This window comes from Synchiropus splendidus, chromosome 15 (assembly GCF_027744825.2).
Source record: "Synchiropus splendidus isolate RoL2022-P1 chromosome 15, RoL_Sspl_1.0, whole genome shotgun sequence".
Classification (NCBI taxonomy): domain Eukaryota; kingdom Metazoa; phylum Chordata; class Actinopteri; order Syngnathiformes; family Callionymidae; genus Synchiropus; species Synchiropus splendidus.
In genome coordinates, this window is record NC_071348.1 from 17,263,299 (window position 1) to 17,289,261 (window position 25,963).

The window sequence follows — 25,963 nt, forward strand, 5'->3', positions numbered from 1 at the left end:
GGAACGCCAAACATAAAAATGTTGATAACTTTGGAAAAACACATCAGACTGCTTAGATCTGATGTGCAACTACTAGAAAGACCCTTTCTGCTATAGTGGGAGGTCAAAATTTCATGTTCTGAAGCTTCCCTGGAAAGTTATGGGACAATGCGTGAAACGCGTTTTCAGCCTGAGATAAGGTCGATTCCGGAACGCCAAACTTAAAAATGTTGATAACTTTCGAAAAACACTTCATACAGCTTAGATTTGATGTGCAACTACTAGAAAGACCCTTTCTGCTATAGTGGGAGGTCAAAATTTCATGTTCTGAAGCTTCCCTGGAAAGTTATGGGACAATGCAGAAAACGCGTTTTCAGCTTGAGTTAAGGTGGGTTCCGGAACGCCAAACGTAAAAATGTTGATAACTTTGGAAAAACACTTCAGACAGCTTAGATTTGATGAGCAACTTCTAGAAAGACCCTTTCTGCTATAGTGGGAGGTCAAAATTTCATATTCTGAAGCTTCCCTGCAAAGTTATGGCACAATGCAGAAAACACGTTGTCAGCCTGAGATAAGGTGGGTTCCGGAACGCCAAACGTAAAAATGTTGATAACTTTGGAAAAACACTTCAGACAGCTTAGATTTGATGTGCAACTACTAGAAAGACCCTTTCTGCTATAGTGGGAGGTGAAAATTTCATGTTCTGAACCTTGCCTGCAAAGTTATGGCACACAACAGAAAACGCGTTTTCAGCCTGAGATAAGGTGGGTTCCGGAACGCCAAACATAAAAATGTTGATAACTTTCCAAAAACTCTTCAGACAGCTTAGATTTTGATGTACAATGACTAGAAAGACCCTTTCTGCTACAGTGGGAGGTTAAAATTTCATGTTCTGAAGCTTCCCAGCAAAGTTATGGCACAATGCTGAAAACGCGTTTTCAGCCTGAGATAAGGTGGGTTCCGGAACGCCAAACATGAAAATGTTGATAACTTTGGAAAAACACTTCAGACAGCTTAGATTTGATGTGCAACTACTGGAAAGACCCTTTCTGCTATAGTGGGTTGTGAAAATTTCATTTTCTGAATCTTCCCTGAGAATTAATGGCACATGCACAAAACGCGTTTTCAGCCTGAGATAAGGTGGGTTCCGGAACACCAAACGTAAAAATGTTGATAACTTTGGAACAACACTTCAGACAGCTTAGATTTGATGTGCAACTACTAGAAAGACCCTTTCTGCCATAGTGGGAGCTGAAAATTTCATGTTCTGATGCTTCCCTGCAAAGTTAAGGAACAATGCACAAAACGCGTTTTCAGCCTGAGATAAGGTGGGTTCCCGAACGCCAAACATAAAAATGTTGATAACTTTGGAAAAACTATTCAGACAGCTTAGATTTGATGTGCAACTACTGGAAAGACCCTTTCTGCTACAGTCGGAGGTTAAAATTTCATGTTCTGAAGCTTCCCTACAAAGTTATGGCACAATGCAGAAAACGCGTTTTCAGCCTGAGATAAGGTGGGTTCCGGAACGACAAACATAAAAATGTTGATAAATTTGGAAAAACACTTCAGACAGCTTAGATTTGATGTACAACGACTAATAAGACCCTTTCTGCTATAGTGGGAGGTGAAAATTTCATGTTCTGAAGCTTCCCTGCAAAGTTATGGCACAATGCAGAAAACGCGTTTTCAGCCTGAGATAAGGTCGTTTCCGGAATGCTAACCCAAAAAATGTTGATAGCTTTCGAAAAACACTTCAGACAACTTAGATTTGATGTGCAACTACTAGAAAGACCCTGTTTGTTATCGTGGGAGGTTAAAATTTCATGTTCTGAAGCTTCCCTGCAAAGTTATGGCACAATGCAGAAAACGCGTTTTCAGCCTGAAAAAAGGTGGGTTCCGGAACGCCAAACATAAAAATGTTGATAACTTTGGAAAGCCACTTCAGACAGCTTAGATTTGATGTGCAACTACAAAAAAGACCCTTTATGCTATTGTGGGAGGTTAAAATTTCATGTTCTGAAGCTTCCCTGCAAAGTTAAGGAACAATGCAGAAACCGCGTTTTCAGCCTGAGATAAGGTCGATTCCGGAACGCCAAACATAAAAATGTTGATAACTTTCGAAAAACACTTCAGACAGCTTAGATTTTATGTGCAACTACTAGAAAGACCCTTTCTGCTATCGTGCGAGGTGAAAATTTCATTTTCTGAAGCTTCCCTGCAAAGTTATGGCACAATGCGTAGAACGCGTTTTCAGCCTGAGATAAGGTTGATTCCGGAACGTCAAACATAAAAATGTTGATAACTTTGGAAAAACACTTCAGACAGCTTAGATTTGATGTGCAACTACTAGAAAGACCCTTTCTGCTATAGTGAGAGGTCAAAATTTCATGTTCTGAAGCTTCCCTGGAAAGTTATGGGACAATGCGTGAAACGCCTTTTCAGCCTGAGATAGCGTCGATTCCGGAACGCCAAACATAATAATGTTGATAACTTTGGAAAAACACTTCAGACAGCTTAGATTTGATGTGCAACTACTAGAAAGACCCTTTCTGCTATAGTGGGAGGTCAAAATTTCATGTTCTGAAGCTTCCCTGGAAAGTTATGGGACAATGCAGAAAACGCGTTTTCAGATTGAGTTAAGGTGGGTTCCGGAACGCCAAACGTAAAAATGTTGATAACTTTGGAAAAACACTTCAGACAGCTTAGATTTGATGTGCAACTACTAGAAAGACCCTTTCTGTTATAGTGGGAGGTCAAAATTTCATATTCTGAAGCTTCCCTGCAAAGTTATGGCACAATGCAGAAAACACGTTTTCAGCCTGAGATAAGGTGGGTTCCGGAACGCCAAACGTAAAAATGTTGATAACTTTGGAAAAACACTTCAGACAGCTTAGATTTGATGTACAACGACTAGAAAGACCCTTTCTGCTATAGTGGGAGGTGAAAATTTCATGTTCTGAACCTTCCCTGCAAAGTTATGGCACACAACAGAAAACGCGTTTTCAGCCTGAGATAAGGTGGGTTCCGGAACGCCAAACATAAAAATGTTGATAACTTTGGAAAAACTATTCAGACAGCTTAGATTTGATGTGCAACTACTAGAAAGACCCTTTCTGCTATAGTGGGAGGTGAAACTTTCATGTTCTGAAGCTTACCTTCAAAGTTATGGCACAACCCAGAAAACGCATTTTCAGCCTGAGATAAGGTGGGTTCCGGAACGCCAAACATAAAAATGTTGATAACTTTCGAAAAACTCTTCAGACAGCTTAGATTTTGATGTACAATGACTAGAAAGACCCTTTCTGCTACAGTGGGAGGTTAAAATTTCATGTTCTGAAGCTTCCCAGCAAAGTTATGGCACAATGCTGAAAACGCGTTTTCAGCCTGTGATAAGGTGAGTTCCGGAACGCCAAACATAAAAATGTTGATAACTTTGGAAAAACACTTCAGACAGCTTAGATTTGATGTGCAACTACTAGAAAGACCCTTTCTACTATAGTGGGAGGTGAAAATTTCATTTTCTGAAGCTTCCCCCCAAAGTTATGGCAAAATGCGTAAAACGCGTTTTCAGCCTGAGATAAGGTCGATTCTGGAACGCCAAACATAAAAATGTTGATAACTTTGGAAAAACACTTCAGACAGCTTAGATTTGATGTGCAACTACTAGAAAGAACCTTTCTGCTATAGTGGGAGGTGAAAATTTCATGTTCTGAAGCTTCCTTACAAAGTTATGGCACAATGCAGAAAATGCGTTTTCAGCCTGAGATAAGGATGATTCCGGAACGCCAAACTTAAAAATGTTGATAACTTTGGAAAAACACTTCAGACAGCTTAGATTTGATGTGCAACTACTAGAAAAACCCTTTCTGCTATAGTGGGAGGTGAAATTTTCATTTTCTGAAGCTTCCCTGCAAAGTTATGGCACAAAGCGTAAAAAGCGTTTTCAGCCTGTGATAAGGTCGATTCCGGGACGCCAAACATAAAAATGTTGATAACTTTGGAAAAACACTTCAGACAGCTTAGATTTGATGTGCAACTACTAGAAGGACCCTTTCTGCTACAGTGGGAGGTTAAATTTTCATGTTGTGACGCTTCCCTGCAAAGATATGGCACAATGCAGAAAACGCGTTTTCAGCCTGAGATAAGGTGGGTTCCGAAACGCCAAACGTAAAAATGTTGATCACTTTGGAAAAACACTTCAGACAGCTTAGATTTGATGTGCAACTACTAGAAAGACCCTTTCTGCTATAGTGGGAGGTTAAAATTTCATGTTCGGAAGCTTCCATGCAAAGTTATGGCACCATGCAGACAAGGCGTTTTCAGCCTGAGATAAGGTCGATTCTGGAACGCCAAACATAAAAATGTTGATAACTTTCGAATAACACTTCAGACAGCTTAGATTTGATGTGCAACTACTAGAAAGACCCTTTCTGGTATAGTGGGACGTGAAAATTTCATGTTCTGAAGCTTCCCTGCAAAGTTATGGCACAATGCAGAAAACGAGTTTTCAGATTGTGATAAGGAGGGTTCCAGAACGCCAAACATAAAAATGTTGATAACTTTCGAAAAACACTTCAGACAGCTTAGATTTGATGTGCAAATACTAGAAATACCCTTGTTGCTATAGTGGGACGTGAAAATTTCATGTTTTGAAGCTTCCCTGCAAAGTTATGGCACAATGCCGGAAACGCGTTTTCAGCCTGAGATAAGGTGGGATCCGGAACGCCAAACATAAAAATGTTGATAACTTCCGAAAAACACTTCAGACAGCTTAGATTTGATGTGCAACTACTAGAAAGACCCTTTCTGCTATAGTGGGAGGTTAAAATTTCATGTTCTGAAGCTTCCCTGGAAAGTTATGGGACAATGCAGAAAATGCATTTTCATCCTGAGATAAGGTCGATTCCGGAACGCCAAACATAAAAATGTTGATAACTTTGGAAAAACACTTCAGACAGCTTCGATTTGATGTGCAACTACGAGAAAGACCCTTTCTGCGATAGTGGGAGGTGAACATTTCATGTTCTGAAGCTTCCCTGAGAAGTTATGGCACAGTGCAGAAAACACGTTTTCAGCCTGAGATAAGGTGGGTTCCGAAACGCCAAACGTAAAAATGTTGATCACTTTGGAACAACACTTCAGACAGCTTAGATTTGATGTGCAACTACTAGAAAGACCCTTTCTGCTATAGTGGGAGGTGGAAATTTCATTTTCTGAAGCTTCCCTACAAAGTTATGGCACAATGCGTAAAACGCGTTTTCAGCCTGAGATAAGGTCGATTCTGGAACGCCAAACATAAAAATGTTGATAACTTTGGAAAAACACTTCAAACAGCGTAGATTTGATGTGCAACTACTAGAAAGACCCTTTCTGCTACTGTGGGAGGTTAAAATTTAATGTTCTGAAGCTTCCCTGCAAAGTTAAGGAACAATGCAGAAAACGCGTTTTCAGCCTGAGATAAGGTGGGTTCCGGAACGCCAAACATAAACATGTTGATAACTTTGGAAAAACACTTCAGACAGCTTAAATTTGATGTGTAACTACTAGAAAGACCCTTTCTGCTATAGTGGGAGGTGAAACTTTCATGTTCTGAAGCTTTCCTTCAAAGTTATGGCACAATGCAGAAAACGCGTTTTCAGCCTGAGACAAGGTGGGTTCCGGAACGCCAAACATAAAAAAGTTGATTACTTTCAAAAAACACTTCAGATAGCTTAGATTGGATGAGCAACTACTAGAAAGACCCTTTCTGCTATAGTGGGAGGTGAAAATTTCATGTTCTGAAGCTTTCCTTCAAAGTTATGGCACAATGCAGAAAACGCGTTTTCAGCCTGAGACAAGGTGGGTTCCGGAACGCCAAACACAAAAATGTTGATATCTTTGGAAAAACACTTCAGACAGCTTAGATTTGATGTGTAACTACTAGAAAGACCCTTTCTGCTTTAGAGGGAGGTGAAAATTTCATGTTCTGAAGCTTCCCTGCAAAGTTATGGGACAATGCAGAAAACGATTTTTCATCCTGAGATAAGGTCGATTCCGGAACGCCAAACATAAAAATGTTGATAACTTTCGAAAAACACTTCGGACAGCTTAGATCTGATGTGCAACTACTAGAAAGACCCTTTCTGCTATAGTGGGAGGTGAACATTTCATGTTCTGAAGCTTCCGTGCAAAGTTATGGCACAATGCGTAAAATGCGTTTTCAGCCTGAGATAAGGTCGATTCCGGAACGCTAAACATAAAAATGTTGATAACTTTGGAAAAACACTTCAGACAGCTTAGATTTGATGTGCAACTACTAGAAAGACCCTTTCTGCTAAAGTGGGAGGTGAACATTTCATGTTCTGAAGCTTCCCTGAGAAGTTATGGCACAATGCAGAAAACACGTTTTCAGCCTGAGATAAGGTGGTTTCCGAAACGCCAAACGTAAAAATGTTGATCACTTTGGAACAACACTTCTGACAGCTTAGATTTGATGTGCAACTACTGGAAAGACCCTTTCTGCTATAGTGGGAGGTTAAAATTTAATGTTCGGAAGCTTCCATGCAAAGTTATGGCACGATGCAGACAAGGCGTTTTCAGCCTGAGATCAGGTCGATTCTGGAACGCCAAACATAAAAAAGTTGATAACTTTCGAATAACACTTCAGACAGCTTAGATTTGATGTGCAACTACTAGAAAGACACTTTCTGGTATAGTGGGACGTGAAAATTTCATGTTCTGAAGCTTCCCTGCAAAGTTATGGCACAATGCAGAAAACGAGTTTTCAGATTGTGATAAGGAGGGTTCCAGAACGCCAAACATAAAAATGTTGATAACTTTCGAAAAACACTTCAGACAGCTTAGATTTGATGTGCAAATACTAGAAATACCCTTGTTGCTATAGTGGGACGTGAAAATTTCATGTTTTGAAGCTTCCCTGCAAAGTTATGGCACAATGCCGGAAACGCGTTTTCAGCCTGAGATAAGGTGGGTTCCGGAACGCCAAACATAAAAATGTTGATAACTTTGGAAAAACACCTCAGACAGCTTAGATTTGATGTGCAACTACTAGAAAGACCCTTTCTGCTATAGTGGGAGGTCAAAATTTCATGTTCTGAAGCCTCCCAAGAAAGTTATGGGACAATGCAGAAAACGCGTTTTCAGCCTGAGATAAGGTGGGTTCCAAAACGCCAAACGTAAAAATGTTGATCACTTTGGAACAACACTTCAGACAGCTTAGATTTGATGTGCAACTAATAGAAGGACCCTTTCTGCTACAGTGGGAGGTTAAATTTTCTTGTTCTGAAGCTTCCCTGCAAAGATATGGCACAATGCAGAAATCGCGTTTTCAGCCTGAGATAAGGTGGGTTTCGTAACGCCAAACATAAAAATGTTGATAACTTTGGAAAAACAGTTCAGACAGCTTAGATTTGATGTGCAACTACGAGAAAGACCCTTTCTGCTATCGTGGGACGTGAAAATTTCATGTATTGAAGTTTCCCTGCAAAGTTATGGGACAATGCAGAAAACGATTTTTCATCCTGAGATAAGGTCGATTCCGGAACGCCAAACATAAAAATGTTGATAACTTTGGAAAAACACTTCAGACAGCTTAGATTTGATGTGCAACTAATAGAAGGACCCTTTCTGCTACAGTGGAAGGTTAAATTTTCATGTTCTGAAGCTTCCCTGCAAAGATATGGCACAATGCAGAAATCGCGTTTTCAGCCTGAGATAAGGTGGGTTTCGGAACGCCAAACATAAAAATGTTGATAACTTTGGAAAAACACTTCAGACAGCTTAGATTTGATGTGCAACTACGAGAAAGACCCTTTCTGCTATCGTGGGACGTGAAAATTTCATGTATTGAAGTTTCCCTGCAAAGTTATGGGACAATGCAGAAAACGATTTTTCATCCTGAGATAAGGTCGATTCCGGAACACCAAACATAAAAATGTTGATAACTTTGGAACAACACTTCAGACAGCTTAGATTTGATGTGCAAGTACTAGTAAGACCCTTTCTGCTATAGTGGGAGGTGAACATTTCATGTTCTGAAGCTTCCCTGAGAAGTTATGGCACAATGCGGAAAACGCGTTTTCAGGCTGAGATAAGGTCGTTTCCGGAACGCCAAACATTAAAATCTTGATAACTTTGGAAAAACACTTCAAACAGCTTAGATTTGATGTGCAACTACTAGAAAGACCCTTTCTGCTATAGTGGGAGGTGAGCATTTCATGTTCTGAAGCATCCCTGAGAAGTTATGGCACAATGCGTAAAACGCGTTTTCAGGCTGAGATAAGGTCGATTCCGGAACGCCAAACATTAAAATGTTGATAACTTTGGAAAAACACTTCAGACAGCTTAGATTTGATGTGCAACTACGAGAAAGACCCTTTCTGCTATAGTGGGAGGTGAACATTTCATGTTCTGAAGCTTCCCTGAGAAGTTATGGCACAATGCAGAAAACGCGTTTTCAGCCTGAGATAAGGTGGGTTCCGAAACGCCAAACGTAAAAATGTTGATCACTTTGGAACAACACTTCAGACAGCTTAGATTTGATGTGCAACTACTAGAAAGACACTTTTTGCTATTGTTGGACGTGAAAATTTCATGTTCTGAAACTTCCCTGCAAAGTTATGGCACAATGCAGAAAACGCGTTTTCAGCTTGAGATAAGGTGGGTTCCAGAACGCCAAACATAAAAATGTTGATAATTTTCGAAAAACACTTCAGACAGCTTAGATTTGATGTGCCAGTACTAGAAAGACCATTTTTGCTATAATGGGAGGTGAAAATTTCATGTTCTGAAGTTTCCCTGCAAAGTTATGGGACAATGCAGAAAACGATTTTTCATCCTGAGATAAGGTCGATTCCGGAACGCCAAACATAAAAATGTTGATAACTTTCGGAAAACATTTCAGACAGCTTAGATTTGATGTGCAACTACTAGAAAGACCCTTTCTGCTAGAGTGGGAGGTGAACATTTCATGTTCTGAAGCTTCCCTGAGAAGTTATTGCACAATGCGTAAAACGCGTTTTCAGGCTGAGATAAGGTCGATTCCGGAACGCCAAACATTAAAATGTTGATCACTTTGGAACAACACTTCAGACAGCTTAGATTTGATGTGCAAGTACTAGAAAGACCGTTTCTGCTATAGTGGGAGGTGAACATTTCATGTTCTGAAGCTTCCCTGAGAAGTTATGGCACAATGCAGAAAACGCGTTTTCAGCCTGAGATTAGGTGGGTTCCGAAACGCAAAACGTAAAAATGTTGATCACTTTGGAATAACACTTCAGACAGCTTAGATTTGATGTGCAAGTACTAGAAAGACCGTTTCTGCTATAGTGGGAGGTGAAAATTTCATGTTCTAAAGGTTCCCTGCAAAGTTAGGGCATAATGCGTTAAACGCGTTTTCAGCCTGAGATAAGGTCGATTCCGGAACGCCATACATAACAATGTTGATAACTTTGGAAAAACACATCAGACACCTTAGATTTGATAAGCAACTATTAGAAAGACCCTTTCTGCGATAGTGGGAGGTCAAAATTTCATGTTCTGAAGCTTCCCTGGAAAGTTATGGGACAATGCAGAAAACGATTTTTCATCCTGAGATAAGGTCGATTCCGGAACGCCAAACATAAAAATGTTGATAACTTTGGAAAAACACTTCAGACAGCTTAGATTTGATGTGCAACTACAAGAAAGACCCTTTCTGCTATAGTGGGAGGTGAAAATTTCATTTTCTGAAGCTTCCCTGAAAAGTTATGGCACAATGCGTAAAACGCGTTTTTAGCCTGAGATAAGGTCGATTCCGGAACGCCAAACATAAAAATGTTGCTCACTTTGGAACAACACTTCAGACAGCTTAGATTTGATGTGCAACTACTAGAAAGACCCTTTCTGCTATAGTGGGAGGTGAACATTTCATGTTCTGAAGCTTCCCTGAGAAGTTATGGCACAATGCAGAAAACGCGTTTTCAGCCTGAGATAAGGTGGGTTCCGAAACGCCAAACGTAAAAATGTTGATCACTTTGGAACAACACTTCAGACAGCTTAGATTTGATATGCAAGTACTAGAAAGACCCTTTCTGTTATAGTGGGAGGTGAAAATTTCATGTTCTAAAGGTTCGCTGCAAAGTTATGGCACAATGCGTAAAACGTGTTTTGAGCCTGAGATAAGGTCGATTCCGGAACGCCATTCATAAAAATGTTGATAACTTTGGAAAAACACATCAGACAGCTTAGATTTGATGTGCAACTACTAGAAAGACCCTTTCTGCTATAGTGGGAGGTGAACATTGCATGTTCTGAAGCTTCCCTGAGAAGTTATGGCACAATGCAGAAAACGCGTTTTCAGCCTGAAAAAAGGTGGGTTTCGGTACGCCAAACATAAAAATGTTGATAACTTTGGAAAAACACTTCAGAGAGCTTAGATTTGATGTGCAACTACTACAAAGACCCTGTCTGTCATAGTGGGAGTTGAAAATTTCATGTTCTGAAGCTTCCCTGCAAAGTTATGGCGCAATGCAGAAAACGCGTTTTCAGCCTGAGATAAGGTGGGTTCCGGAACGCCAAACTTAAAAATGTTGATAACTTTGGAAAAACACTTCAGACAACTTAGATTTGATGTGCAACTACTAGAAAGACCCTGTCTGTTTTAATGGGAGGTCAAAATTTGTTCTTATGAAGCTTCCCTGATAAGTTATGGCACAATGCAGAAAACGCGTTTTCAGCCTGAGATAAGGTCGATTCCGGAACGCCAAACATAAAAATGTTGATAACTTTCGAAAAACACTTCAGACAGCTTACATTTGATGTGCAACGACTAGAAAGACCCTTTCTGCTATAGTTGGAGGTGAAAATTTCATGTTCTGAACCTTCCCTGCAAAGTTATGGCACAATGCAGAAAACGCGTTTTCAGCCTGAGATAAGGTGAGTTCCGGAACGCCAAACAAAAAAATGTTGATAACTTTGGAAAAACACTTCAGACAGCTTAGATTTGATTTGCAACTACTAGAAAGTCCCATTCTGCTACAGTGGGAGGTGAACATTTCATGTTCTGAACTTTCCCAGAGAAGCTATGGCACAATGCAGATAACGCGTTTTCAGCCTGAGATAAGGTGGGTTCCGGAACGCCAAACGTAAAAATGTTGATAACTTTCGAAAAACACTTCAGACAGCTTAGATTTGATGTGCAACTACGAGAAAGACGCTTTCTGCCACAGCGGGAGGTGAACATTTTATGTTCTGAAGCTTCCCTGCACAGTTATGGCACAATGCGTAAAACGCGTTTACATCCTGAGATAAGGTTGATTCCGGAACGCCAAACATAAAAATGTTGATAACTTTGGAAAAACACTTCAGACAGCTTAGATTTACTACTAGAAAGTCCCTTTCTGCTATAGTGGGAGGTGAACATTTCATGTTCTGAACTTTCCCTGAGAAGCTATGGCACAATGCAGATAACGCGTTTTCAGCCTGAGATAAGGTGCGTTCCGGAACGCCAAGCGTAAAAATATTGATAACTTTGGAACAACACTTCAGACAGCTTAGATTTGATGTGCAACTACTAGAAAGAACCTTTCTGCTATAGTGGGTGGTGAAAATTTCATTTTCTGAAGCTTCCCTGCCGAGTTATGGCACAATGCGTAAAACGCGTTTTCAGACTGAGATAAGGTCGATTCCGGAACGCCAAACATAAAAATGTTGATAACTTTGGAAAAACACTTCAGACAGCTTAGATTTGATGTGCAACTACTAGAAAGACCCTTTCTGCTATAGTGGGAGGAGAACATTTCATGTTCTGAACTTTCCCTGAGAAGCTATGGCACAATGCGTAAAACGCGTTTTCAGACTGAGATAAGGTCGATTCCGGAACGCCAAACATAAAAATGTTGATAACTTTGGAAAAACACTTCAGACAGCTTAGATTTGATGTGCAACTACTAGAAAGACCCTTTCTGCTATAGTGGGAGGAGAACATTTCATGTTCTGAACTTTCCCTGAGAAGCTATGGCACAATGCAGAAAACGCATTTTCAGCCTGAGATAAGGTGGGTTCCGGAACGCCAATCGTAAAAATGTTGATTACTTTGGAACAACACTTCAGACAGCTTAGATTTTATGTGCAACTACTAGAAAGACCCTTTCTGCTATAGTGGGAGGTGAAAATTTCATTTTCTGAAGCTTCCCTGCAAAGTTATGGCACAATGCGTAAAACGCGTTTTCAGCCTGAGATAAGGTCGATTCTGGAACGCCAAACATAAAAATGTTGATAACTTTGGAACAACACTTCAGACAGCTTAGATTTGATGTGCAACTACTAGAAAGACCCTTTCTGCTATTGTGGGAGGTGAAAATTTCATGTTCTAAAGGTTCCCTGCAAAGTTATGGCACAATGAAGACAACGTGTTTTCAGCCTGAGATATGGTCGATTCTTGAACGCCAAACATAAAAATGTTGATAAATTTCGAAAAACACTTCAGACAGCTTAGATTTGATGTGCAACTACTAGAAAGAACCTTTCTACTACAGTGGGATGTCAAAATTTCATGTTCTGAAGCTTCCCTGGAAAGTTATGGGACAATGCAGAAAATGCATTTTCATCCTGAGATAAGGTCGATTCCGGAACGCCAATCATAAAAATGTTGATAACTTTCGAAAAACACTTCAGACAGCTTAGATTTGATGTGCAACTACTAGAAAGACCCTTTCTGCTACAGCGGGAGGTCAAAATTTCATGTTCTGAAGCTTCCCTGGAAAGTTATGGGATAATGCAGAAAACGATTTTTCATCATGAGATAAGGTCGATTCCGGAACATCAAACATAAAAATGTTGATAACTTTCGAAAAACACTTCAGACTGCTTAGATTTGATGTGCAACTACTAGAAAGACCCTTTCTGCTATAGTGGGAGGTGAACATTTCATGTTCTGAAGCTTCCCTGAGAAGTTATGGCACAATGCAAAAAACGCGTTTTCAGCCTGAGATAAGGTGGGTTCCGAAACGCCAAACATAAAAATGTTGATAACTTTGGAACAACACTTCAGACAGCTTAGATTTGATGTGCAACTACTAGAAAGACCCTTTCTGCTATAGTGGGAGGTGAAAATTTCATGTTCGGAAGCTTCCATGCAAAGTTATGGCACAATGCAGACAATGCGTTTTCAGCCTGAGATATGGTCGATTCTGGAACGCCAAACATAAAAATGTTGATACATTTCGAAAAACACTTCAGACAGCTTAGATTTGATGTGCAACTACGAGAAAGAACCTTTCTACTACAGTGGGAGGTCAAAATTTCATGTTCTGAAGCTTCCCTGGAAAGTTATGGGACAATGCAGAAAATGCATTTTCATCCTGAGATAAGGTCGATTCCGGAACGCCAATCATAAAAATGTTGATAACTTTCGAAAAACACTTCAGACAGCTTAGATTTGATGTGCAACTACTAGAAAGACCCTTTCTGCTATAATGGTAGGTGAACATTTCATGTTCTGAAGCTTCCCTGCAAAGTTACGGCACAATGCGTAAAACGCGTTTTCAGCCTGAGATAAGGTCGATTCCGGAACGCTAAACATAAAAATGTTGATAACTTTGGAAAAACACTTCAGACAGCTTAGATTTGATGTGCAACTACTAGAAAGACCCTTTCTGCTATAGTGGGAGGTGTCGTCGGGTTTAGGTTTTCAAGGTCTTGTGTACAAGGCGATTAGCTATAACATAAGCCGTCCCTAGTTCCAAGCACACTACCTCCCTTTGCCTCTCTGGTAAAGGGCCCCTCGGTTGGTCAACTCAGTCAGCCTCTTGTTGCGGACACGGTTCTAAAACTATAATAAGCATATCAACTATACCTTATTATATTAGTGAGTAGTGTCGGCGCTTCACTGAGCGGGTTATTTAATTAGCCCGACCTGTTAAAAAACAGGTTCTTGACCTTACAATGCTACACCTCTTACCGTAGTCTCTTTACTTAACTTCGTTTAGGGACTCATGATCGGATCCTAAATCCATTCCTTTCAAATAACATTTTCCCCATAAATGCCTAAAACTACCACCTAATCATTGACACAATAATTCAGGATGGAATAATGCTGCCATGTGAGACACTCATTAAATGTGCAACAGGAGGAAATCAAACAGTAACTCACCTATAACCCAATTGATGGTAGTAGGTAGGAGCCAGTTGATTCTTTAGTAGTCAGGGATCCACGCCGTTGTGCCTTTTCAGTACTTAATTCGTACTCAATTTTATTTTGTTTTTTGTCACAAAAATGTTTCTTCAAAAAATTAATAAAAGAATAGTAAAAACAGCAAAGTCAACCAAAAACAATAAAATCCATAAACTCAAGGGTATTGCCAGACGCTGATACCCAACAATATCAAAAGTACCGCCAGACGCTGGTACTAGTACATATACTTCAAAAACCATATAATCAAAAATACTTCAAAAACCGTATAATTAAAAATACTTCAAAACCATATAGTCAAAAATACTTCAAAGACCGTATAATTAAAAATACTTCAAAACCATATAATCAAAAACACTTCAAAAGCCGTATAATTAAGAATACTTCAAAACCATATAATCAAAAACACTTCAAAAGCCGTATAATTAAAATACTTCAAAACCATATAATCAAAAACACTTCAAAAGCCGTATAATTAAAAATACTTCAAAACCATATAATCAAAATTACTTCAATAAAAAGGATTAATTCAAAAATAGTAAAAGAGAAATAAAAGATGAGTTGAAATCAAATGGTCCGAGAGCAAACAGCAAGAGCACCGTCCCAAGATAAGATAAAAACTTACGGCGGACAAACGCGGGCGAAGATCCAAAAAGAGCAAGAACTCAGGGTCACATCTCCGAGCGCTTATATAGCGACACACGGCTTTGAAGACATACCGACATCCGTTTTCTCACGCCAAGCCAATTAGTCATATCTATAACTTATCTTGTTTTTTCTCCAGGTGGCCTTTTGAAGTTCCTCCCTCAAAAGGATACATGTTCGATGATAGATCATATTAGTGTCAATTGCGTCAGCACTTACATCATTTTTTACGTCACTGATGCCCGGTTCACCATATTAGGTCAGTACATCCACTCCATTTTGTCAGCTCGTGCGCACAGGTTCAAACTAAGTTCAAGATGGCCGCTCTCTCATGACTTCAGATGAGCGCGCCTTCAAGGTCATTCTCAGATCCAAGCACACAGCTGTTCGTGAGTTCAAACGCGCATGATCAAACGCATACAGGTTCACTAAAGTTTGAAACATTAAACAATTAATGATAAAAAATCAAAAACAATATCAAATATTATTTAGCAGGTCCATTAATGATAAAAAACAGAAACAATAGACAACAATTGATTATAATATTTTCGAACTTCCAGTGTATACAACATCCCCCTCCGAAAATATCGTCCTTCACCATTTGTCCAGTTCGTCAAAGTCCAGTGGTCCGATTCCTTCGTCGTCATCATTTTGTTGTCTCATCAGGGACTCGAGATCATCCAATTCTCTCAGCATGTTCACGTAGTAGCAGATCCACATCAGCGCAGATGCCGATCTTGGCACACCAGGCGACGCAGGGCTGGACGTCAAAGGGGCAGTGTAGTCATTAGGTTCTCCATCACCATCCACAGACGCTGGGGGAGCTGGAACCTCATATTGGGGAGTGGTGGGTGAATATTCATTTCGTGGGGCTGGAGTCGAGTGGCTTGCAGATTGAGAAGATGTGGGGCTCAGATCACTGGAGTCTTCAGTTTGAGGAGAAGGTGTCTGGCGTCTTGGTGATGCTGGGGGTACAGGGTTTAGCATGCTTCCGGGGTTCATCTCCACAGGGCCATCTGTCCGCGTGTGAGAGTCATTAACGGGGCCTGCTACGAACTGTCCAACATCAGGGAAGACAAAGCTGATGTCCCTCATGTTTAACCCACACAGGTGGCAACTTCCCAGGATATGGCCATCGTGCTTACAAAGGAGTGGATCTTTAAGGGCTACTAATTCTCCCTTACAATAAGCACAATTTGCTGCGCTGGCATCCCCTTGGTGATTTGGCTGTTCTTCCTGGCTGTCCTCAACTGCACTACTTTCTGAAGGTGGTGGGGCATTCGGCAGTGGTTCGGGAGAGGACCGCGCTGGCTCAGGGTACATCGGCACAAACACGGAGGCCCTCCGACACTTGGGTGCCCTTGGGGCTGGAGTAGCTACCGACTCCGAGCTAGCAGGTGCCTCGTCATTGGACGGGAGATTGCTTCTCCCTCCAGAGGCCACCTCTGTGCTACTGGATGTCGCGGCTCTCCTTGCCCAACGTCTCGCCGGGTTTGGTCTCCGGGGGGCGGGCCTCCCGCGTTGCCGTTTGTACTGTTGGAGCATGGCAGGGCGCTTCCAGTCGCGATTCCCCTCCAACACCGCCATTGCTTCCTCCTTAGCTCCACTCATCACCAGTCGGGCGAATTTTTCCCAAGTGACTGGTCTTTGCATATGCCATCCATGTGCCGTGGGCACCACTGATCTACCTTTCAACAACCTTTCGATCCACTCATAGTAACCACTAGGACAATATCCTCCTTGGTAATGTTGTGTACCAAACCCCCCATGCCACAATTCATCATGCTCCCTGTCAACGCACTCCTCCCAGTCCTCATACACACTCACAACATCTTTCTGCCATTGAGTCACCATCAGTAAGTTTGTGTCGCAGAGGTAAATCTGCTTTCCGGGAGGTTGGTAGCCTGGCTGAATGTTTCCTGGCCCCCAAGGTCTGGCTGGGCTAACATTTCCCAAGTCTTCGTTGTATATTTCTCCCACCTGTTCGGTTTTCAGCACCATTCCCTCCATCATATACGGGGGATGGAATGCTCCGCGTTCAATCCAGGATGTCTGCCCAGGTCCTATTTTACAATGGTACGCCCTAATGGCGTATGTGGTCAACGGGGGCAGCTTATCATCCCCGGGGAACGTAAACTCCCAGAGTTCAGCACAAACAACTGGGAGCCAATGGTTCAATGGCTCGTTCTCCCGGCACATTACCACAAAACGTGGCCATGCCTGGAGAATGAACGGGGTCTCCTTTTCGAATGACCACACAACCCGATCCTTTGCTTTGATTTCATGCGGTATCCACAATTTTTGGACCTGCTTTTTATGATCTTGGGTAAGTACACCGCGTGACACCTTTGCTGTAAATCTCATGCGGGGCTCACCCCTCCAATATTCAACCATTTTGGTGGAGGGTCCCCAACTAAAAATCCTATGTCTTCCTCTGTCTACAGGGCGGACTTTGGTTCCGGGATCAAGGGGCTCCATGATCACATCTAGGGCATACAGGACTCTCGTTTTTTGCGTGTGCCATGGATCCCATTGATCTGCTTTGTTGTTCCTGTCCGTAATCACAATTGAGCCCTGTAGAAACATTACAAAATGTCAATTCTGAGAAGGTCTACGAAGAGTAGACGCCATCCCAAACAGCCTTATGCTGTTCGAAGTTTTCCATATCTTTATGGGGTAACAAGTCCCCATCAGGTAACCTATATAAAACACAGAGACATACAAAGAAGTTCCTCCAGCTAACTTTTTGAACAGAATCCATATCATCAGAATTATCCATTGCGCAGTAAGATTAAGTGCTGCCCTTTTATACCTCCCCAGGGTTGACCAAATTAATGTCAGCAATAAACCTATGAGTATGAAATATATCGCCGTTCCTGCTATAATGCAATAGGTACACTGAGAACCTATGCAAAACAAAAGGGCCAATTCGGTGTACAGACTGTCCAGTACGTATACTATGGTGACCGCGGTCGGCCAAAGCCATGGTCTCTGAGGGCTTAAATTTAAACCCGCGCATCCAATAAGGCTGAACGAGGCATGTAAAGGGGATGCTTTTCTAACGAAAAAGCGAATGCACCCTACTATTAATCCGAGGATGCATCCCAGACAAGTTTTTTGCTTATGTAATGGAGGAACAAATATTACTTGTAAGATGGACAGTATTGCAAGATCAATAAAATCTGCCCCTACCTGGGGAGGACTCTCGGGGTGATACCCGGTGGTGTTCGTCTGGTTGCTTGCCATGTTCAGCGCGACTAAACGTGAGATATTTGCTGCGCTGCTCTTTGCAGGTGCTTGTGGGTGGAGGCGTTACCTTGAGTCCCCTGTTGATGTAGGCGGAGCGTCAGTGCATCTGCTCCAATACACGCCCATGTCATCCAGAAGAGAGTCCAAACTATTGTCTGGTTCCGTGCTGTGTTTAAACACTTTATGGGCATTTTAATATAATTGTGGGTAAAAGCCATGAAGCGTAGTACATTGCTCCGTGAATTTGTGTCATTTAGTTCTTATTTTAATCAATCCTGAATTGATATCGTAAACTAGTACTTTGGTACTGATTAAGATGTATTTTTCTGTTATTATAGTGGTTGTTTCAACCTTTCTCCATTTTGACAAGTATTTGGCTGAAGGCGGCACTCATCCACATCCTCTGTACAGTGTTGGCCAGTCCACTCTGGAGGGCACTGACAGTTGTAAGTGTTGACTCCATCCATGCAAGTCCCTCTGTTAGCTTGGCCGCCACAAGCCAGTTCCCTGTGGTAACTTTTCTGACACCAATCTTCTCTGTTGGAGAAGTAGGTAATTTTAAAATTAAGTGATTCATATATTATTATGATGGTGCCGAACAACCATATTAAGGTCATAAATTTAATCCTGAGGTTTTCCTTATTCGCTTCCCCCTCAGGTACTTTTGTAGCCGATACCTTGGTCTTCATATCTGGACCTGAGTGCAGGCGTGTGTACATGTGCACGCCAGGACCCTGACTGGGGACCAGCTCATACTGGAAAGCAGTGATCCTCCGGCTGATGTCGGTCTGGGGAACAGCCTCCACAAACAGAGCCCCGTCGTCTTTGCTGAAGCAGTGCACCGACCCAGAGGCCTGCTCCTTCTCCGCCAGCAGCAGCTTCAACTCCCCGGCTTTTTCCAAATACATGTTGGCCCCTTGAGAGTGAGCATGAGGTCTGATGCACATGTATGACAGCAAAATGGTCGTATGGCGAGAGCCAAGCTGAGGCGGTTCATACCGCACAGTCACACTATGCCTCTTCGTGTTGGGGTCTTCATAATATAGTGCCAGTTGGCTGCCCTCGAGCCGAATCAAGTGGCTGCTGTTTTCTGCAGCGTCCTCCTTGGTTTTAGGAGCGGGTTTTTTTTTTTTTTTTTTTTTTTTAGTCTTGGGCGCTTCTTTCTTGTTCATCTTGAAAGAGCCGGATGCTCCGGTGCCCTTGGTCTGGATCACGACACCATTAGCCACCAGTTTCTTGATGGCGAGCTTGACGCGAGCATTGTTCTTCTCCACATCGTATTCACCGGCGGCCAGAGCTTTCTTGATGGCGGCCAGTGACACACCTCCACGCTCGTTGGAGGCGGACACGATCTTGACAATGCGCTCGCGAACACTCGGTCCAGAACTGGCGGACTTGCCTGACTCTTCACTTCCTGACTATCAAGTTTTGGTTTCTCATACTCACAAGTGCCACTTATAGCTCCATGGATATTTAGGTAGACAATTGCTTGTTTTATCCACAGAGCTTGATCAAATTGAGTGCCATTTTTATCTGTTGCAATTGGCAAAGATATTTCTTTCGTATCCGGGGTCAAGACGGTGCAGTTTCTACAACGTACTGTTTTCGATTTCCAACGTCGGGTGACACTGCTAGTATAGGTCATATGTTCATAGACTATATTTGACCATGAGGCTATTACTAATATTAATATAAATAGTAGCATTCCAATTATAAAAAGACTCAAGGGAGACATCCTAGTGGTTTTCTCCCATTCCTTGATCATTTTGTCGCGTTTCATTTGTTTCCTGGAAATTGTAGCTGGTGTCTGGTGCTGTATATCCTTGGCCTGATCTTTATATGCCAATTGTTGTCTCGCCTTAAACTGCCACCAGCGCCTAGCTCTCCAATACCAGAATTTATCCCATAAATTCATTATTCTTCTTTCCCTTTCTTCTTTTGAGAAGGAGGGCTAATCGCGATTGCTTACCACTAGCTGGTCGCTTGCCTTTATCGCGTACTTTAGGCACCTCCTCGTCTTCTGACCCAGGACTATCAAGATCCTGTGGGTGAGAAGAGGGTGGTGGCATTAGTTCTTGCGACGCCGTCTTTTTGATTTCTCCTGATTGGTTCATAATAGCCGAACTGTTCTTGGGATTATTCCTCTCCCCCTCTGGACCAATCGCACCACCCTGGCCTGGTCCTAGGTGCTGCTGGAAAAACGTGCTGCCTGGCATCTCATGATCCAAGACAGCTTCAGTAAATCCAGTACGGCTGAGCTTAGCTCTCCTCCTCAGCCAGGCTGACCACCATCCAGTCACCTTTGTCCTTGTTACAGGTCTGACCGGGATCGAGACATTAGTCAGTATCATCAAGTCCTTTGTGTCAACTTCTATGAAGACCCCCAACGGGCACCATATGAAGCCAGTGAACAAGATAAGGACATGGGCGGTCCCAGACACTACACGTGGGCCACATTCAGTAACAAGAATAAGGTTACGTTCAATAGTGGAGACCCTGGCTTCCTGTACCTCCTTAGCATGCCTGGGCAAGGTTCCAGAAGTTGTAAAAATCCTCTTATTGTTGGTTAAATGCGGGTAGTTGTACACGTCTGGGCAGAATATATTCCCCTTAGCCACTCTATCTTGGGGCCATATTTGCTCGGTCCACCACCTTCCCATGGAGGTGGATTCCCAATCTCTCTGGCTATAGCCTGGCAAGGATAGGCTTCCATCTCCAGACAAACGCAAGCCATCCTCCCACTTCCAAGGGAGAAAGTCTTCCCACTTCATGGTGGTATCCCTGGGGATGACTGAGAGTTTCTTTTCCTGTTTAGATGACAATTTGTCATAGCCAATAGTCATCACAGTCTGGTATATCAGAATGGGGCAGTTCCAAGAATCTATGACACTGGCCCGTAAAGCAAACGGCGGCTGAGGAAGGTGATCGTTTGAGTGGAAACGATACCGTAGCGCCAAGAACTGTGCTGGGTTTATCTGCCAGGGGGTGCCAGTATCGCACACATTCCAAACCCCGTTACGTCGGCCACAGGTGCATGGCCCGCAATGGGTGTCTTTGCGTAGTATTTGATATTGACATCCCCACGAGTCCCTAGCAGCATTTGCAAAACGTGAAGGGGGCAGACCCCATTAATTCGATCCCGCACATCAAATGTTCAGCGCCCACCTCCGCTCGCTTAGGACGGTGCTCTTGCTTGTACTTTGCATCTCCAGACCAAATTAGGGCAAAAACAGGCGCAGCACAAAGGACACAGTCACCAGGCTCATAGTTAGACCAACTAACACTGGTGGTGGGGTGAGTATAGGGCATAACAATCCCTTTTTTCCAGGAATGATTAACACCATCCCAGGCCATGACCAAAAGGCCATTATTTGGGAAGACTCGGTCGGGGAGCATCTTCACATAGTCCTCCCCAACCCCCTGAACCCAACCTGGCACATGGTCTCGGTCAGCTTCCATCCTGATTTTTATACTTAAGTCGTAGTTGCTTGGGGTGGTACCTGTGGCCATCTTTACCCGTAAGTACGTTCCCTTCGACTTTTACTATAGTGGTAGATTTTCCGGTGGCGAGTATCCACAACTCACTTCCCACCTGTAACAATACAGAGGGCTCGTGAGAGTGGGCAGGGGTAGAACCCCATAACTTGGGGAGACTGAGTTGTTGGTTAATGGCAAAGAGGTTTTCAGGTAAGTGCCATCTGTGCTTATACAGTAGTATTTGTGATTTTGCCGCTCGTACTGCACGTTCCGCGGACTCCGTTAGTGCTGGATTGATGCGGGATGGATAAGACATGTCGTATCCCTTCCTGCTCCAACCATGAACGAAAGTGCTTGGAAGTGCACACGGCGGCATTATCCATGGAAGCTCTTCTCGTAAGAGCTCCACCACTTTTTGGCACAACCTCTTTGCTCATTTCCATTTTTCAATCTCAGTCAAATTATTTTTAAGGAATTCACTTTACCGGCTATGAACAGTTTCCCGAACTATGCCGCTGCTTCCTGCTGCAGTTCCCCAGTTGTCCTTAGCGGACTCTTTACCATGGGGTGCCCGTTATAAGGCCTCACGGGACTTTTTGCTGTACTTCTGTATTCCAGCTATATTATATAGTTGTACTACAATTACCTTAATACTTTAACTATCCTGCTTGAGGTGATCAGTCCCAAGGGACAGTCTTTCGGTAAATTGTAGAGTCAACACGATCGTACGTTGTCGAGTGATAGAGCCTGAATCTTTCTCTTTGATTCAAAACTCAGAGATTGTAGGATCCATCTATTCACTACCGAACTTTTCCCGCCAGAATTTTAATCTGTGGTCCAGTTACTCACAAATAGATTGTACGTTTTTCAATCATGTCCCTGTTCGGGCGCCATGTCGTCGGGTTTAGGTTTTCAAGGTCTTGTGTACAAGGCGATTAGCTATAACATAAGCCGTCCCTAGTTCCAAGCACACTACCTCCCTTTGCCTCTCTGGTAAAGGGCCCCTCGGTTGGTCAACTCAGTCAGCTTCTTGTTGCGGACACGGTTCTAAAACTATAATAAGCATATCAACTATACCTTATTATATTAGTGAGTAGTGTCGGCGCTTCACTGAGCGGGTTATTTAATTAGCCCGACCTGTTAAAAAACAGGTTCTTGACCTTACAATGCTACACCTCTTACCGTAGTCTCTTTACTTAACTTCGTTTAGGGACTCATGATCGGATCCTAAATCCATTCCTTTCAAATAACATTTTCCCCATAAATGCCTAAAACTACCACCTAATCATTGACACAATAATTCAGGATGGAATAATGCTGCCATGTGAGACACTCATTAAATGTGCAACAGGAGGAAATCAAACAGTAACTCACCTATAACCCAATTGATGGTAGTAGGTAGGAGCCAGTTGATTCTTTAGTAGTCAGGGATCCACGCCGTTGTGCCTTTTCAGTACTTAATTCGTACTCAATTTTATTTTGTTTTTTGTCACAAAAATGTTTCTTCAAAAAATTAATAAAAGAATAGTAAAAACAGCAAAGTCAACCAAAAACAATAAAATCCATAAACTCAAGGGTATTGCCAGACGCTGATACCCAACAATATCAAAAGTACCGCCAGACGCTGGTACTAGTACATATACTTCAAAAACCATATAATCAAAAATACTTCAAAAACCGTATAATTAAAAATACTTCAAAACCATATAGTCAAAAATACTTCAAAGACCGTATAATTAAAAATACTTCAAAACCATATAATCAAAAACACTTCAAAAGCCGTATAATTAAGAATACTTCAAAACCATATAATCAAAAACACTTCAAAAGCCGTATAATTAAAATACTTCAAAACCATATAATCAAAAACACTTCAAAAGCCGTATAATTAAAAATACTTCAAAACCATATAATCAAAATTACTTCAATAAAAAGGATTAATTCAAAAATAGTAAAAGAGAAATAAAAGATGAGTTGAAATCAAATGGTCCGAGAGCAAACAGCAAGAGCACCGTCCCAAGATAAGATAAAAACTTACGGCGGACAAACGCGGGCGAAGATCCAAAAAGAGCAAGAACTCAGGGTCACATCTCCGAGCGCTTATATAGCGACACACGGCTTTGAAGACATACCGACATCCGTTTTCTCACGCCAAGCCAATTAGTCATATCTATAACTTATCTTGTTTTTTCTCCAGGTGGCCTTTTGAAGTTCCTCCCTCAAAAGGATACATGTTCGATGATAGATCATATTAGTGTCAATTGCGTCAGCACTTACATCATTTTTTACGTCACTGATGCCCGGTTCACCATATTAGGTCAGTACATCCACTCCATTTTGTCAGCTCGTGCGCACAGGTTCAAACTAAGTTCAAGATGGCCGCTCTCTCATGACTTCAGATGAGCGCGCCTTCAAGGTCATTCTCAGATCCAAGCACACAGCTGTTCGTGAGTTCAAACGCACATGATCAAACGCATACAGGTTCACTAAAGTTTGAAACATTAAACAATTAATGATAAAAAATCAAAAACAATATCAAATATTATTTAGCAGGTCCATTAATGATAAAAAACAGAAACAATAGACAACAATTGATTATAATATTTTCGAACTTCCAGTGTATACAACAGGAGGTGAACATTTCATGTTCTGAAGCTTCCCTGAGAAGTTATGGCACAATGCAAAAAACGCGTTTTCAGCCTGAGATAAGGTGGGTTCCGAAACGCCAAACGTAAAATTGTTGATAACTTTGGAACAACACTTCAGACAGCTTAGATTTGATGTGCAACTACTAGAAAGACCCTTTCTGCTATAGTGGGAGGTTAAAATTTCATGTTCGGAAGCTTCCATGCAAAGTTATGGCACAATGCAGACAACACGTTTTCAGCCTGAGATATGGTCGATTCTGGAACGCCAAACATGAAAATGTTGATAAATTTCGAAAAACACTTCAGACAGCTTAGATTTGATGTGCAACTACTAGAAAGAACCTTTCTACTACAGTGGGATGTCAAAATTTCATGTTCTGAAGCTTCCCTGGAAAGTTATGGGACAATGCAGAAATGCATTTTCATCCTGAGATAAGGTCGATTCCGGAACGCCAATCATAAAAATGTTGATAACTTTTGAAAAACACTTCAGACAGCTTAGATTTGATGTGCAACTACTAGAAAGACCCTTTCTGCTATAGTGGGAGGTGAAAATGTCATGTTCTGAAGCTTCCTTGCAAAGTTATGGCACAATGCAGAATATGTGTTTTCAGCATGAGATAAGGTCGATTCCGGAACGCCAAACATAAAAATGTTGATAACTTTGGAAAAACACTTCAGACAGATTAGATTTGATGTGCAACTACTAGAAAGACCCTTTCTGCTATAGTGGGAGGTGAACATTTCATGTTCTGAAGCTTCCCTGAGAAGTTATGGCACAATGCAGAAAACGCGTTTTCAGCCTTAGATAAGGTGGGTTCCGAAACACCAAACGTAAAATTGTTGATAACTTTGGAACAACACTTCAGACAGCTTAGATTTGATGTGCAACTACTAGAAAGACCCTTTCTGCTATAGTGGGAGGTTAAAATTTCATGTTCGGAAGCTTCCATGCAAAGTTATGGCACAATGCAGACAACGCGTTTTCAGCCTGAGATATGGTCGATTCTGGAACGCCAAACATGAAAATGTTGATAAATTTCGAAAAACACTTCAGACAGCTTAGATTTGATGTGCAACTACTAGAAAGAACCTTTCTACTACAGTGGGATGTCAAAATTTCATGTTCTGAAGCTTCCCTGGAAAGTTATGGGACAATGCAGAAATGCATTTTCATCCTGAGATAAGGTCGATTCCGGAACGCCAATCATAAAAATGTTGATAACTTTTGAAAAACACTTCAGACAGCTTAGATTTGATGTGCAACTACTAGAAAGACCCTTTCTGCTATAGTGGGAGGTGAAAATGTCATGTTCTGAAGCTTCCTTGCAAAGTTATGGCACAATGCAGAATATGTGTTTTCAGCATGAGATAAGGTCGATTCCGGAACGCCAAACATAAAAATGTTGATAACTTTGGAAAAACACTTCAGACAGATTAGATTTGATGTGCAACTACTAGAAAGACCCTTTCTGCTATAGTGGGAGGTGAACATTTCATGTTCTGAAGCTTCCCTGAGAAGTTATGGCACAATGCAGAAAACGCGTTTTCAGCCTTAGATAAGGTGGGTTCCGAAACGCCAAACGTAAAATTGTTGATAACTTTGGAACAACACTTCAGACAGCTTAGATTTGATGTGCAACTACTAGAAAGACCCTTTCTGCTATAGTGGGAGGTTAAAATTTCATGTTCGGAAGCTTCCATGCAAAGTTATGGCACAATGCAGACAACGCGTTTTCAGCCTGAGATAAGGTCGATTCTGGAACGCCAAACATAAAAATGTTGATAACTT

At 41.9% G+C, this 25,963-nt stretch overlaps 1 protein-coding gene across 1 annotated transcript in view; it reads right to left on the bottom strand.

Moving 5' to 3' along the window:
* The window catches only part of LOC128746705 (histone H1.2-like), a 96,838-nt gene that overhangs the window by 20,736 nt on the left and 50,139 nt on the right, over positions 1-25,963 (bottom strand). The window contains exons 2-3 of the mRNA XM_053843935.1: positions 19,141-19,464; positions 18,744-18,924 (exon numbers count right to left, since the gene is read on the bottom strand). Coding sequence (XP_053699910.1) covers positions 18,744-18,924; positions 19,141-19,464 — 505 coding nt within the window. The remainder of the gene's footprint in view (positions 1-18,743; positions 18,925-19,140; positions 19,465-25,963) is intronic.